This window comes from Aricia agestis, chromosome 16 (assembly GCF_905147365.1).
Source record: "Aricia agestis chromosome 16, ilAriAges1.1, whole genome shotgun sequence".
Taxonomy (NCBI): Eukaryota; Metazoa; Arthropoda; class Insecta; order Lepidoptera; family Lycaenidae; genus Aricia; species Aricia agestis.
The window spans coordinates 3,002,813-3,018,834 of record NC_056421.1 but is presented as its reverse complement, the minus strand read 5'-3'; the positions used below and the strand labels follow the sequence as shown (position 1 = coordinate 3,018,834).

General features: G+C 36.3%; 1 protein-coding gene across 1 annotated transcript; it reads right to left on the bottom strand.

Moving 5' to 3' along the window:
- Positions 1 to 742: 742 nt before the first annotated feature.
- Positions 743 to 14,565, bottom strand: LOC121734954 (xanthine dehydrogenase-like). Its single transcript, XM_042125600.1, is given in 17 exon segments — positions 743 to 813; positions 1,202 to 1,312; positions 1,539 to 1,731; positions 1,809 to 2,575; positions 2,666 to 2,713; positions 2,716 to 2,860; positions 2,979 to 3,162; positions 3,238 to 3,734; positions 3,903 to 4,190; positions 4,293 to 4,583; positions 4,652 to 4,779; positions 4,845 to 4,947; positions 5,049 to 5,272; positions 5,598 to 6,031; positions 6,286 to 6,446; positions 13,679 to 13,839; positions 14,523 to 14,565. Coding segments are annotated over 17 exon segments (3,849 nt in total).
- Between the last annotated feature and the right edge of the window lie 1,457 nt (positions 14,566 to 16,022).

Sequence of the window (16,022 nt, the reverse complement as noted above, 5' to 3'; positions counted from 1 at the left end):
CGAGTGAGTGAGTTTACCGGAGGCCCAATCCCCTACCCTATTTCCTTCTCTACCCTCCCCTATTCCCTTAATCCCTTCCCTTCCCATCTCTACCCTCCCTTATTACCCTATTCCCTCTTTAAAGGCCGGCAACGCACCTGCAGCTCTTCTGATGCTGCGAGTTCCCATGGGCGACGGAAGTTGCTTTCCATCAGGTGACCCGTTTGCTCGTTTGCCCCCTTATCTGAAAAGCTGTGATTTCACATTTTAAAATAATTTTATAGTGAAGCAGTTAATGCCTTTAAAGCCTTTTTTATCAGTTCCTAGCATTTCCACGCTAGATTTTTTTACATTATATTTCATTATATGTAAAAAAAAACTTAAACATAGTGAATTTCATTAAAATCATTTGTCGTAGAATCTAAGATCGAAAAGTTTGCTCTAAAGTCTAGACTGGTGTCTTAGTTGCAAACTAGAGTAGAACAATACATGTTCTACCTGAGGTTTACAAAATATTACAAGCAAATTGGAATTTAGCATCAACATGACGAAAAGAGATTCGTTAATATCGTTTATTTCATTTAAAAATTAAGCTATTTAGCTGCTTACTAATAAGACCAACTAGCGATTAAGTAGATAAAGTTACCCCTTACTATTAAATATAATGTTATGGAATCTCTGTGGACTCTGAATTCCTGCCGCCATTTTCAGGTAAGTTGCACATTGTACAAAAAAAAACATCTAATTCAGAAATAAATATTTATTAATTCAATAGAAAGTGTTCAATTTTATGGCCAACAGAGTTGAATATGTTTTCGACGGTGCAGGGGTTTTCTGTAAAACAAAGAGAAAGCTGCTAAATACATGAAATTACTTGTTATGACGTTTTTTGCAATATTTTTCGTTCCCTGTTTAGGCTCAATTGTGCAAGAAAACCGAATAAAAAATTGTTGAAATATGTACCATCGAAGAAATCGATTCATAGGCAGTTGACGGACCGTCAACGTACGTCTTTTGGTTGGGTTATGTCAATTCAATGTGAGTCGTGGTCTATCGGCTGGGATTGACATAGCGCGACCAAATTACGCAGGTCCGCCATCTGCCTTTGAATCAACTTCTCTGATCGTACCTACTTTTGACTATACATTTTCTGCGATCTGACGATTAAATTCGTCGTCATCAGTGACACTGGAAACTTCAAGTCGATTCACAAATTATTTACCGATCTGTATCCAGTCATCATTATAGCCCATGTCCAGTCTGGCAGCGCGTACCGCCTCCCGCAGCGCGTGGATAACTACCGTGGCCAAACAGAGTGCTGGCTCCCCGGTTGCTGAAACACACCCAACAATAATCCAAAGAAATATAGGATTAAGAATACCTATATAGGTAACCAACTAATGGAAATATTTCCATTAGTTGGTTAGCCTTAATGCAGCTCAACTGTTCGTGGGCAATTTTACTTAAATATTGTTTGATTTGCATAATAATATTATTTTGCTTGGTAAAATATAGAATTTGACCGTGATTTGACTTAAAAAGAACAACATTTCTACCACCTTTCGATTGAAGGACGCCATATTGATTTGGTGTGTTCCTGCTGAAGTATATTCGCATGTCAGCTGGTATGTCCTTGATGCCTGGAGGTTTGTATGTCCAGGTCCGATCCGTGAGCAGTTTACCGGTTGATTCCTCGTAGATCAAGTTCTCAGACGTCCAGTAGCCCAGGCCCATGACAAAAGCACCTTCAATCTAAAGAAAAAAAATCTAGAGTCAACATTTTCAGTAAATTTCAGTAAAACAACTTCCTATTTAAATGGATATCTTACCTGTCCTATGTCTATTTTTGGACTCAAACTTCTTCCTGCGTCTTCTAAAATATCTACTCTTAGTATTTCATGATTCCCCGTTAGTATATCCAGTTCAAGTTCCAAAGCACAGGCAGCGTAGACTCCATACGGTTTTACATTATCTTTCTGTGCTGAATACATATACGAAGCTTGCAGATCGACTCCGTCTTTGTGTGCTTCAGTTATTACTTCCTCCCACGTGGACTTTCCTTTTTGCTTGTACGATAGAAGCCTTTCTGATAGTATTTCACAGGCTTTCACCGTTGCGAACACTGTACATTCACTACCAATGCTACCTCCCGTGATCATTGCGTTTGGAGAAGTATACGAAGTAGCTCTAATGTTAACAGCTACCTTGTCGAATGGTACTCCCAGTATATGTGCGGCGACTTGAGCTACTTTTGTGTTAATTCCTTGTCCCATTTCTATACCCCCATGTATGACGGTAACGGTGAAATCACCATGATAGACAGATACGATTGCATTGAAATTCCCAAAGTAAGTGATGTCAAACTTCATTGGTAGTATTTTCAATGCTTTTTTCCTCCACCTGTTTTGTTTATTATAGTCAATTATTTGCTGCATTCTTGTATCATATTGTGAATCATGTTTTAGCTGTTGAATCATTTTAGGTATAGGACTATCATTTGCCAAATTTGCCATTCGTATTTGTATTGGGTCTTTTTTGGTTTTGAATGAGATAAATTCCATGATATTTTCAATCATTGCAATTCCTTCTGCTGATCCTATATATTAAAGGGTTTTATTTTTTATTCATCTAATTGTGTTCTGTATTCAAAGACTTTATGATATACGTTCATAGAAGAAAATATTACCTGGACTTCTGCACCATGTATTAGAAGCTGTATCAGTAGCGACGCCGTCGCAACAATTTTCCACTTTTTAGAATCATAGCAACTTTTAAGGAATTCTGTAGTTAACGGGGTTATAGTTTCATTGAACGAATAACCACAGTCTTGATAAAATGTATTTTTTAAATATTGTATTACGCCTTCTTTGTTAACACCTACCTGCACAAATAATATTGAATACAATATTACTTTACTCAGTGATTCTCAGACTCAGTTACAAAATAATCTATTTATCTATTTATAAATAAAATATGGACATTTTTTTATGAAAACTTACTTCAAAATCGCAATTGGTTGGCAATCTTTTGCCAATTGACTTCATGTTCGTTTCTAATGGTAAAATAAAACGACAGGTCTTCCGCATCAAAAATGTAACTAATGCTGCTGCACAAGCTACTTGGGGTGGACGCGATATTTTGGCTCCATAGCCTCCACCTACTCTGCTCACTATGACTTTTATCCTGAAACATTTTGTCAATTTTATCTAAACAACTTTAAAAGCAATCACTCATTATTTTAATTTCATTGGAACTTACTTATTCATTGGTAGCTTCAGGCACTGAGCAACAGCAATGTGCACTAAGTCTATCCATTGCGATGCAGATTGAACTTCTAAACCATCCTCTGATAACGACACTGTACATGTTTGTGGTTCCATGTGAAAATGGTATTGACCTTTCATTTTAAATTCTCCTTTGAGTTCATGAGCTGCATCTTTTCCTATTTCAGTTGGTATTACTATTTTATCATTAACAATCCTTTCTTTTTGCCCTGATTTTAGTACGTCATCGATAGTCAACAGTGGTTTGTTTGTGCTAGTAGAGGAATAAGTTATTTTGATCAGTTTAGCAGCTAAAGTGGCTATGTTTTGACGCTTAGCAACAATAATACAAGCTGGCTGACCAAAATATCGGACTTTTCCTGAACATAATATTTCTTCATTGTCACTCATTATACCCGCCTTTTTAGGGGTAAAATTGTTGTCACCCGGTATATCTTTGAAAGTATAGAAACTTAACACTCCTGGAAGTTTCTAAAAATAAATTAAGTATTTTTAAAGTACAAAAATACTTAAGACTGCCTTCACATTACGTCGCGAGCCGCTGAGAATCACTGAGTAAAGTAATGTGAAGGCAGCCTTATGCATAAACTCCTTACGTGTATATTAAATGTTCCATATAAAGTTTAGTCATTTACTTACCATTGCTTCTGTTGTATCGAAATCGCCGATGACACTACCAGGCACTGCATCAGCTGTTACGAATGCAGCAAATAGATCATTTACGTAAGTATTAATATCATTGGAAAATAAAGCTTCCCCGGCACATTGAACTAGAGCATCTACCTTTTGCACAGGTTGGTTTAATGGCCACACAGTCTTATCAGAATCAAAAACTTGAACTCCCTTTGACAATTTTCTTTTAGAAATATTTCCACCTGACTTGTATTCTTCGTTTACTTTATCTCTTGGACATAAATATAAAATTGCCTGCAATGTTTTTATGTAATAGATAATATTTGGCATATTATAGATGCAGTTATTTTGTTTAATGTTGAATTCTGTTAATAAATAATAATTAATAAAATACACCTTATAGAAAAGTGAAACAGCAAGCATTTTCCTGTATGCAGCAGAAGGCTCGCCGGAACTTTCTTCAGGTTTGACTTCCTCATATAGACATTTTAAAGCATTTTGTAATGTTTTGTTAGTAAATGGGTCTTGACCAACCAATATGCCTTCTGTTTTTGTTGCATGAACAACATTTCTTGCAATTCCTCCATAAACTATGTTCATACTTTCAAGAAGTGGTGAGTTGCGATGAAACTTAAAAAGGAAGCCAGCGTTTACAACAGCATGGGCGTTTTGAGCTCGTGGCATTACCTGAAAGCGTTACTTTCAATAATTTTATCTCATTTATTTTTCATTGAATTTTTTTGTTGTTTATTTACCTTGTATGTTTTAACTAAACAGCAGTGTGAAAGTGGTGGTAATAACACATTCTTTATTACTTTATACATCATGTCATATTTTAAGAATTCATCCATGAACATTGTTTTACTTTTGCTTGCATCCTCGGCTTAAATAAGAAGTACTTTGTTTAAAAATAAATTATTTAAGTTTTATTATTCATGTCATACCTACCTATAGTTATCATTGCACCAACAGTGCAGAACATGACAAATAAATCGGACGAAAATTCGTTGTTCGTATGTTTTAGAAACAAGTTGCCAGCAATAGTTCCAATCTGTAAGTTAAATAAATATAAAGCTAAAGCTAGAAAAGAATAAAAATTATATTACTTAGCTTAGGTATCACAAACATTACAGTTTTATTATTTACACTTACGTTTCTTACAGCTACATGAGCCACCAAATCTAGGTGTTCTTTCAGTTCTTTCAAATAAACAAATTCTTCGTTTTGAACGGAAACTTTATCAAAAACTTCCAACAATTCCGTCAAAGTCATTCCTGCACCCAGAACTAAGTTTATATCAATAACATATCCCTTTAGTTCACTGACACTTGATATATCTATTACATTTGGAGGGTAATCTTTGATATGATATACACCTTAAAAATGAAAAACATTTAGTAAATATTTAACATCTGCTAAATATTAATTACTTACTGCAACATCTGTTTTTTAACATACGAGTACATACTTTTTCTTGACGTTTCGGCCGTGTTGCAACGGCCGTGGTCACGAGGGGACTCGTGACCAGTCGCAAAATCCCAAAGTCCCGGTCCCAGAAAAAGTATGTACTATTTGAATAAGTCGCGTTAAATCCCGATTAATAAGTTTTAATTATAATGCAACGCGAAAGTTTAAAATGTTATATTTTAGGTCTAAATGCTACGAATGTAGAACTTAGAAATAATGTTTAAGCGATTTTACCTTGCCCAGTATTACCAGCTATTAACTTATATTCTCCCTTTTTTATACAATCGAATAACTCGTCCAATGTGAACACTTTGTACCATTTATATTTTCCGCAATCAACTACTAACATTTTGCTATCGTCTTTCTGAATGAGGCACCAAGAGCTATCCACATCTTCTTCATTTGTTACAATCTTATTTGTTTCAGTGGTGTTAGTGTTTTCTTGGCAGTCATTATTACCACACTGCTTAGGACACAAACTTTTACATTTAATCTTTCCTAGGTCTTCTACATCATACAGGTCTTTATGTAGTTTTTCGTCAGCATCATACGCTAATGATTTAAAAGCATCCAATATTGGTCTATACCCGGTACATCTACAGAGATTACTTCCAAAAGAATTCTCAACTTCAACTGATGAAACGTGCTGATTTCTTGCTTTGTATAAACTGCAAACATATTTTACAAAAATTAACAACTTCTTCAATACAAACAAAAATTCACTGAACATTATTAAATTATTATCGCTGTTCGATTTTTAGGAACAACAGATAATGTATGAAAAATTAGTAAAGCTGAAAACCAATAACACAGTACAGATCGCAAAATATATGACCCTAACTTAATCCATTATTTTGTACGATTTTTTTCAATAAAACATATTACTCATTCTTGGTCAAGAGTCTAAATAATAGTCACGTACCTGTACATGTTTAGAACAAATCCTGGTGAGCAGAACCCACACTGGGAGCCATGAAACATGGCCAGCCTCTTCTGGATCTCATGGTACCCTTTCTTCTGGTTTCCTATACCCTTAATCGTCGTGATTTCCCACCCATGACAAGACAGCAAGGATACCAAACACTTAAAAAAAAAATAAAAAAAAATGTTTTACAAATTCTGAGTAAAGAATCAATTAAATTAATCTTTTCAGAAACTCTACGTGATGACCTACCACTGAAATCACATTTGAATAAACTGCCTGGGGTCTGGGCTCAGAAGTAACTTATGCCCACTTAGGTGTATAAAAAGCAATAATATTTCGCAAAAGGGTACCGAGTAACCCTTTTTTACGAGTAGGTACAATTCGTTATGTTTCACGATAAAAGCCAGACTTTCTAAAGAGGATCAAGTTATATTCGGACGGATTTAGCGAGGGCTTTGCTCAAACGTTGGAGATTTAGTGCCGTTCTTGAGATACAATGTTGTATTAAGGGGTTTTTATAGAATCTGAGAATTAAATACCATGTATTTACTTGTGTTACGGCATGTCTGTCTAATACGTTTTGACACTAAAACCGGTGAATCGATTTATAACAACTAAGGACGATGTAACGTGGGAGAGCCATGCTTCGGCACGAATGGGCCGGTTCGACCGGAGAAATACCACGGGCTCACAGAAAACCGGCGTGAAACAGCGTTTGCGTTGTGTTTCGCCGAGTGAATGAGTTTACCAGAGTCCCAATCCCCTACCCTGTTCCCTTCCCTACCCTCCCCTATTCCCTTCCCTTCCCATCCCTATCCTCCCCTATCACCCTATTCCCTCCTAAAAGGCCGGCAACGCACCTGCAGCTCTTCTGATGCTGCGAGTGTCCATAGGCGATGGAAGTTGCTTTCCATCAGGTGACCCGTTTGCTCGTTTGCCCCTTTATTTCATAAAGAAAAGTGAAAGTGTCTATTTAATACCTCTTGACGCTAAAACCGGTGAATCGATTTATAATGATGATGTACGGACGGAACTAGATGACGCCTGCAACTCCCATACCTTTAATTTATCGCGTGGAGCCGACATTCTTCCGGGATAAAAAAATATCCTATGTCCTTTCCCAGGTCTCAAAGTATCTCCATACCAAATTTCAGCGAAATCGGTTCAGCGGTTTGGACGTGAAGAGGTAAAAGACAGACAAACAGATTTTTGCCTTTCTGATGTAACCTGCCATCCGTCTGCGTCTGTCATTACTCATTAATAATTAATAAATGATCAAACGAACTTACCAAGTGAAGTTCGATCATTATTATATGAGTCGCTTCATTCGAAGATATATAATTAACCTTTTGGTTAATTATATATCTTCGAATGAAGTGCTTAGTGCTTTGCATCCCGCTAGGCAAAATGCGTTTTTTTTCTTTAGAGTATGTGGGTACTCGACAAAAATATCTCGTCTGGTCACTCGTTCGTCAGCGCCCTCATTATGTTTAGAGAGAGATAATGCAAAAAATCTTTCTTTCTTTCTTTGGGTACTGCAGCAAACATAGTTTCGTGCAGACTGGGTGGGAGGGAGATTATATCTTCGAATGAAGCGACTCATATAATAATGATCATTTATTATATTTCTTCGCTTCATTCTTCAATATATATTTATCCAAAAGTAGATTTTCAGAGTAACGAAAGAAAGTTTTTTTTTTTTACAAAATACAATATATTATATTATGTACTGGACACTGGTACATTATGAATTGAATAGTAATCATTATATTCGAGAAAGAATTTAACATTATGGCCATAAATAAAAATAATAGTCAGTAGAAACAAGACTTAAGAGACCTCTATGGTTTGTGATTCAAATGATAACATGCTGGGATCATGGTGATTATATTATAACTGATTCAGCGAAACTTTGTTCGTCGATAAAATTATGGCTATAGAAAATAGCGAAAGTATTGGAGTCGCTAGTCTTGCCTGTCGACTGTCTTGTCGTCTTACTAATCGTGTCGAGTCGCAGTCCCCGTGTCGACGCTCGTATCGACGCCGCGCCGCTCTAGTACAGCACCTGCTTTATCCAGCGGCTAACCGACTGGGAGGTGGCTGTTCTATGCAGAGCGTTAAACGTTAGCAATAATAACCCGTACTGTAGCATTATCCTATTTAATATATATTTTTTTTTAATAAAAAAGAATTACTTATATAATTTAATAACATCACCGATCCGATCACGCCCGGGAGTTGATGTCCTTGTAATATTAATGTCGCTATTTAAAACCGTAATTTTTATTTTGCCGAGATTTATTAGGCAGAAAGTTTTAAGTCAATGACCAGTATTCAGTAGGTACAGAGTGCAAGAAAAAGCAAATAATTTATAAGTGGATCCCGGGTACTATACTACTCAGGTATGGGCTAGGATTTTTATTACCGGAAAGCTTCTTTCGAAAGACGCTTCACACATTCATCTGTGACCAACCAATAATGTCAACATTGTTCATAAACAATAACAGTGCACAGTGATGGCTGTAGAAGATATTGTATTACAGCCATTGTCAAATTCTTTGGCTAAGGTTCCGATGGAGCGGACGAAGATCGCTTCAAGAGTCTACTGCTTTAACTGGGTCCGGCTCTGTGGTCGTCGATAATGTGATTATTGCATATTAATATTATGATTGAAAGTTGAGAATATTGTGTTCTCGGTCCACCTGCAGGCTGAATATTTTAACAATTAGATATTATTCAAGAATAAGTGTGATTCTGTTATCGTATTTATCATTGCATATTTTATTTAGTATTAAAAATTTTAATCGCTGAAAAACCAGTTGCATTCCGCCGTGAGAGTCAGGAATCAGGATATGAAGGTGTCAAAACACCTATCAGTTGAGCTAGCTCACGAATAGTACACTGATTTAACTGTTCTATATTATTCCGTTTTAATAGTCATATATTATTATATAATATATCTAATATATAAAATTCTCCTGTCACGGTGTGCGTGGTTGAACCCTTCTGAAACGGCTCGACCGATTTTCGTGAATCTTAGCGAGCATGTCGGCTAGGGTTGAGAATCGGACAACATCCACTCTTTATATTATTGGTAAGTAATAGTAAATTGTTACAACTCGAGACTGACGGCGACCATTGTTTGTGTGACGGGATAGCAATCATGGACTTTGCCATGGTGGCATAGGTACTTATTTAGTCACTTCAATAAAATAATAATATGGGCGAAATACTTAATATGGCAAAACAACATTTGCCGGGACAGCTAGTTATATTATAATAATATATATTATAGACGTTAAGGCTTAAATATTTACCTATTTGTTGTGGATTTAATACACCCATTGCACTATTAACAATCAAACGTAAACAAAAAAGGGGCGCCTAACGCTGAAGAATTATCGCCTAGAACACTTGTTAAAGCGTGGTAAGTCTAGTAGTGATAAAGCATACGCTTGGTTTGGTTTCCCTTTTTTATATTTTTTGTCAAAAAAAAATATATTAGCGCATCTGATAATCTGTACTTCAAGACTTAAGGCTCTTAATCCGTAAATTCGAAAAATCTTTCGATGGATTAGTGAGTTAATAGGAACCAAGAAGTAGGCTTTTAAATCTATTTTTGCTAGATATCCACTTTTGGGTATTGGCTTTAAAGCCGTTCGGTAATTTTCCAAATTAATATGTAATTTCGAAATAAACTTACGAAGTGGTTTCAAATTTAAAATAATTCAGAAATAGTTTAAAATATAATACAATATTTTCCGCCGCTTTGTTTGGGGAAAAGAAAATCTTTGAAATAAGGTAACCTTCGGTGGGGGTACACGAAGATATAGTTTTAAATTCTAATAATTTATTGATGCCATGATGTATAATATATTAAGCTAGTGGTCCCCAATCTGTTTTTGTTTTTGGAACGAAGTTCCCTAATTAATTAATTAATTATTTTTTTTTCATGCGGGCCGCAAACATTTTTGGTCTTGGTGTCGCGGGCCGCAACAAATATTTTTAAGTTTAAAAATAACGTTTTTCAAAATTAACGATTTACAAGTGAAAGACTTTCACGTTGATTTTGATTTTGCCGGTGGGCGTGAATTTCAAAATGGTTTAACATCACGCGGGCTACAAATAAAATCCCGGCGCGGCGGCCCGCATGCAGCCCGCGGGCTGCGGGTTGGGGATAGCTGTATTAAGCCCACAATAATCATAATAGTAACATCTGTAAAACATATATATAAAAATATCTGTCAGCATTACTGCTGCGGTGTTGAGCGTTTAGTCGACTCAACGCTCTTCGAACTCGAAGGTTTTATAGCGGTACAGTACTAGCGGCGCCAGCCGACAGTTACCAGCTCTCCCCCCCCCCCCCCTCGGGTAGCGGGAAGGGTTTGCCAGAGCCCAAAAGATACCCGATTGATGGGATGCTCTAGTATGTCTCTGAGAACAAATACTGGAATTATCCAGCGAAACCATAATAATCTCGGTCTGATATTGAGACAAGACTTATCGAGTCTGAGTGTTATAGGTTTCCATTACGAAGTCATACAAAGTTGTCTTGTCTGATAATATATTATCTGATAAGTCTGATAATAATTAATATCGAGATAAGTCAGATACTGTTGATAAGTCTGATAATATCGAGACTTTGTCAGGTGAAATCTATTTAATGATAATATTAATAATCGATCGAAATTGAATCCATCTGCAACACTTATTATCAGGAATATTTTATAAGCAGTAGCTTATCTTATTTGTTTTTGGGGTCATTTAAAAACCATAATCTGTCGAATCCAACGAGGGTTCACCTAATGTCAGTAGGAGCCCTGGATCTATCCGGATCTGGTCCGGTTCTATCGGTGTCGGTACTCCGAATCCACTGGTTTAGGAGTGGGAAAGCTTCGGGTTCATTCATAAACTGATCGACCCGTATATCGGTCACTTTTAGTTATATTTCCCCGATTGATTGCTTAGTGACCTCAAAAAAATAAATATTGGGGTAGCTTAATTGCTTGTTATAATCGACTTATTTGTCGATAAAATATGTTACAAAAAATATTGAGGGTAGTAACTATCACGTTACGTAGATATTAAGTAAGTTTCGTTATACACTCGCGGTGTATCCCGAGTCCCAACATTGGTGCAAAACTTATTTAATAATAATAATTATATACCGGCAAACATAATAAATTATAATCGTAGTTCTATATTTAGAACAAAAGGATCGCGCGGGACGCGCATTGTTTGTTAACTTATGAGATTCGCAGTCAATCTAGTTATTAGCTCAAAATAGCTGTTCTCTATAAAACGGCAAAGATATTTAGTTCTATTTATAAAACTAAGAGCGCGAGAAAACGCGCGGTAGTTGCTAATTTTTATTTTTAAACATTGTCGGAGACTCGTAGTCAATCCATACATTATGTTGATTTAAAAATATCAATATATTTTAAATTTAAATAGTAATTAACTCTCAGTTAACCCTCGTAAACCAGCCAACATATTATACTTCTATTTTTAGATAAAACATCGTCAGAGACCCGCAGTCAATTCCGATGCATAAGGATTGTGTTTAGAGACTCGCGGTCAATCCACACATTATGGCGGTTTATAAAACAACTCGCTGTTAATCCCCAATCCGGCCAACGCATAGTTCTATTTATAGAACAGATAAAACATCGTCAGAGACTCGCAGTCAATTCCGATGCATATAAATTGTGTTTAGAGGCCCGCAGTCAATCCACACATTATGGCAGTTTATAAAATAACTTAATATAATTAAACACTTGCAGTAATTTACTTGCAGTTATTTACCCCAATCGGGCAAACATATAGTTCTATTTATAGAATAGGTAAAACATCGTCAGAGATCCGCAATCAATTCCGATGCATATAGAATATAGATTGTGTAAAAGGACTCGCGGTCCAAACACACTGTACTTATTGACTCACAGTTGCAGTACATGCCGGTTAATAAAATGATTGCAGTAATCACCTGCAGTTATTTCCCCTAATCCAGAAAACATATAGTTCTATAATTCTATTTATAGAACAGATAAAGAACAGTATTATAGATTGTGATAAAGACTCGCAGTCCAAACACATTGTACGTTTAATTGACTCGCGGTCGTAGTACAAGCCGGCTAGTATTGAATATAATTGGCTCGTCTAGGCCTCGGTAGTGCCTGCCGTTTATTTAAGTATTTAATAGTACTTACATGTATTTTCTTGTTACATGATAAAATAACACTGACTTTAGTTACTTACAACACTGACTCAATCATCTTAATAATAATAACCAATTTTCTTCTGAGCGCTGTCCTTTAGCATGGTTACTTAGTAAACGTGTTCGCGTTGCCTCGCGTTAACAAAGAATGAGGGCGCTGACGAACGAGTGACCAGACGAGATATTTTTGTCGAGTACCCACATACTCTAAAGAAAAAAAACGCGTTTTGCCTAGCGGGATGCAAAGCACTACTTTTGGTTAATTATATATCGAAGAATGAAGCGAAGAAATATAATCTTCTATTAAAACAAATAATAATAATAATAGCTCCCACACCGGTTTCAGTGACGGTGGCCGGTTTCATTGAAACCAGGCCAGCTACGCAGGAGTAATTTTATAGTGCCCAAGTGTGTGCGCAGTACACAAGAGCACTCTCTATTCCTTTACTCTCATAACCCAGTGGGACGGACGACCGACACGATTGGCGAGAGATCAGGCGCAGGACCGACTTTTTACATGCCCATCCGACGCATGGATCATCTTACTTGTCAGACAATCAGGTGATCAGCCTGCATTGTCCTAACCAAACTTGGAAATAACATGTTTCCAACGCGGGAATCGAACCCACGACCTCCGAGTCAAAAGCCGCGCTCTATACCACTAGACCACGGAGGCGTTCAGATGGACCTTCGACCTTTTGTAAAACAAATAAACAGTAGAGACGTACCGGGTATAGACGAATAACCAGGGGCGTAGCTACCGCCGTATTGCTGTATCAATTATACGGGACCCCGGGGCCATGGGGGCCTCCAACGAGCGTATGCAAAAATTAATAAAAACTTTAACACATAGACAAACAAGTAAAAAAAGCAATCCCTTTTGTTGCTTCACCACTTCCTGTTAAAAATGCCGGATGCCTTATCCACAACTTTTTTGAAAGATGCATACTCTTTCAAGTTAAGTGGTGGATAGCCTATCCGGCACTTATCAGGAAGTGGTGAAACAGGCCTTAGGGTCAATTCAAACCGCAACGCGACGCGTAGGCGCATGTCCAAATTTGTATGGATTTGACAGATTTGACAGATTTGCGAGACGTCTCACGCAATTGAAATCTGTCAATTTAGTACTGTCGCGTTGCAGTCTGAATTGACCCTTATACTCACTGAGTTAACAGCGAATGTCCTCATCTCGTATGTGGGTGGTAGACTCGCCTTGACAGACACGATGCAGGCGCCGCAGCCACCTTCAAAGCACATGGTCTTGGTGCCTCGAAGGTCCATCTGGACTCGCACATACTCGTTCAGGGTGTAGTCGGGACCGAACTTCCCGTCCACTGTAATAGTAATAAATAGTCCAAACAAACAAAAAAAAACGACTTCAAACTGTATTTCCCCTGGGACCATCTTTGAAAAACTTCTTTTCAAAATCATCAAAATCGGTCCGTAATAAAGCGGTATAAAATTAATTCCTTCCTAGAATCCTGGTATTTCAGGCTCAACATCTCTTCATTCTAACGATAAGTATTTAAATATTTTATAATCTCCTTTCTCCGTTCAAAATTTACACTATGTAAAGGTATAAATCATATATTAAAACTCCAATGTCAAAAACCCCTAAGATAGGATTGTTATAAATAGATGTAATTAAACTTGTGATGTGAATGACCAGTGTCCAATGCATTCAGTATGTATTTCTAATTCGTATTCACTACTCAGTATTTGTCTTATACTAATGAACGTTTACAATTTGCACACAATTCATAATATTAATATTAATTATTAGCTTAAGCTTGTGATATCTAATTAAATTCATATTTTATGAAATTATATGAAATGAAATGATGTTTATTAAGATAAAATATAGTTTAAAATTAAAACTATACTATGTTATTTTGATTCGTAACCAATGCCTAGTAACTGTAGACGTAACCTTTTATTTACGTTAAGAATGCAGTTAATCCCCCGTACAAATGTACACTTAGGTTTGTTTCTAATCGAAAATCGGGAAAAATCTTACCTTGGTGGGTTTTCCCGTTCACCTTAAAAACCACTTGCGCCATACTTCATCTGAAACCGTCATGCAAAAAAAAGATCCTAAATCAGGTATGTATTTTAAAAATCAACCTCCCTATAGTTTATTGTTTAAATATTCCAGCTGGAGTTCAAATTGTCAATAATTATAATAGTACTAGATGACGCCCGCAACTCCGTTGCGCCAAAATTCGTTTATCGCGTGGGAACCGTACATTTTTCCGGGATAAAAGTATCCTAATATGGCCTTTCTCAGGACTACTATGCCAAATTTCAGCAAAATCAGTTCAGCGGTTTGGACGTGAAGAGGTAAGGTCAAACAGATACAGATGGACAGACAGACAGACACACTTTCACATTTATAACATTAGAAATCAAGTAGGTATATAAGTATGGAAGACGTATAGATTTAAATTATAGTAGAATTCTGTTATCTAAAACATTTTCTCGCGTAACCTCGAAAACCCTTTATTTTCTACAGTTATTCAGATTTATTCGGACAATACTATTTTACAACTCACTAATTCGTCGCAGGTTTTGCTTTATTTCTTCTATATTACCTTTAGCAGCAAATGAACTGTAATAAGAGTTCATAGCTATTTATACCGCTACATCTGAATAGAGAAAATTAGGAGTAATTTGAGTTATTGTCGGTATGTCACTTGCATAGTTAATTTTATAGGTACAGTTATAACCAGAAGCTAACTTGGCAGACGGAATTAACAAAGTTAATGAAAGTATGGAGACTAAAGTAAATATTTTGTTTTAGTAAATACAGTGTCTTTAACTCAAATAATGCAGATGTTTTGAGTGCATGCTCTGTATATTAGATAGAGAGAATTAAGACAGAAATATATTATGGTCGTATTGAGTACGGCCATAATATTTTTAGTAAAAATTTCATTTCATGTTTGAGTGACTTCTTTCGATGCAAACTCGTCCGTAAAATAAAATGTTTTTCTCGAACAAACCTAATTTTGCCTGCTGAGTCTGACTTCTAGTTGTAATATTTTCAAGTCGGTTAAAACTTGAAGTTAAATATGTCTTATTTCGCTTTTTAACCCTTTTTTATAGAAACCTGGCTTTTACCGGCTCTGCAAGGTACGGATAAATGATTTCAAAAATATTCGAAGAAAACTGCATTTTTGGGAAGGAAAAGTATCCCAGATAATCCAAATCCTAAACAAACCAAACATCATCATTAAAAATATTATGTTTTACATCCATATTAATCTAATTCTAATCTGTCTGTATGTTAGTCTGTTAACTCTTCACGCCCAAATCGATGAACCGATTTTGCTGGGCATGGATATACTTTGAGTCATCCTATGTCCTTTACATAGGATACTTTTTATCCCGGAAAAATGAACGGTTCCCTCACGATAAACAAATTTAGACGCAACGAAGTCTAGTAACTTTCATAATAACAATTTTCATAAAGTCAAAATAGCAATGTGCATTATTATACCTTTAACGCTAGATGTAG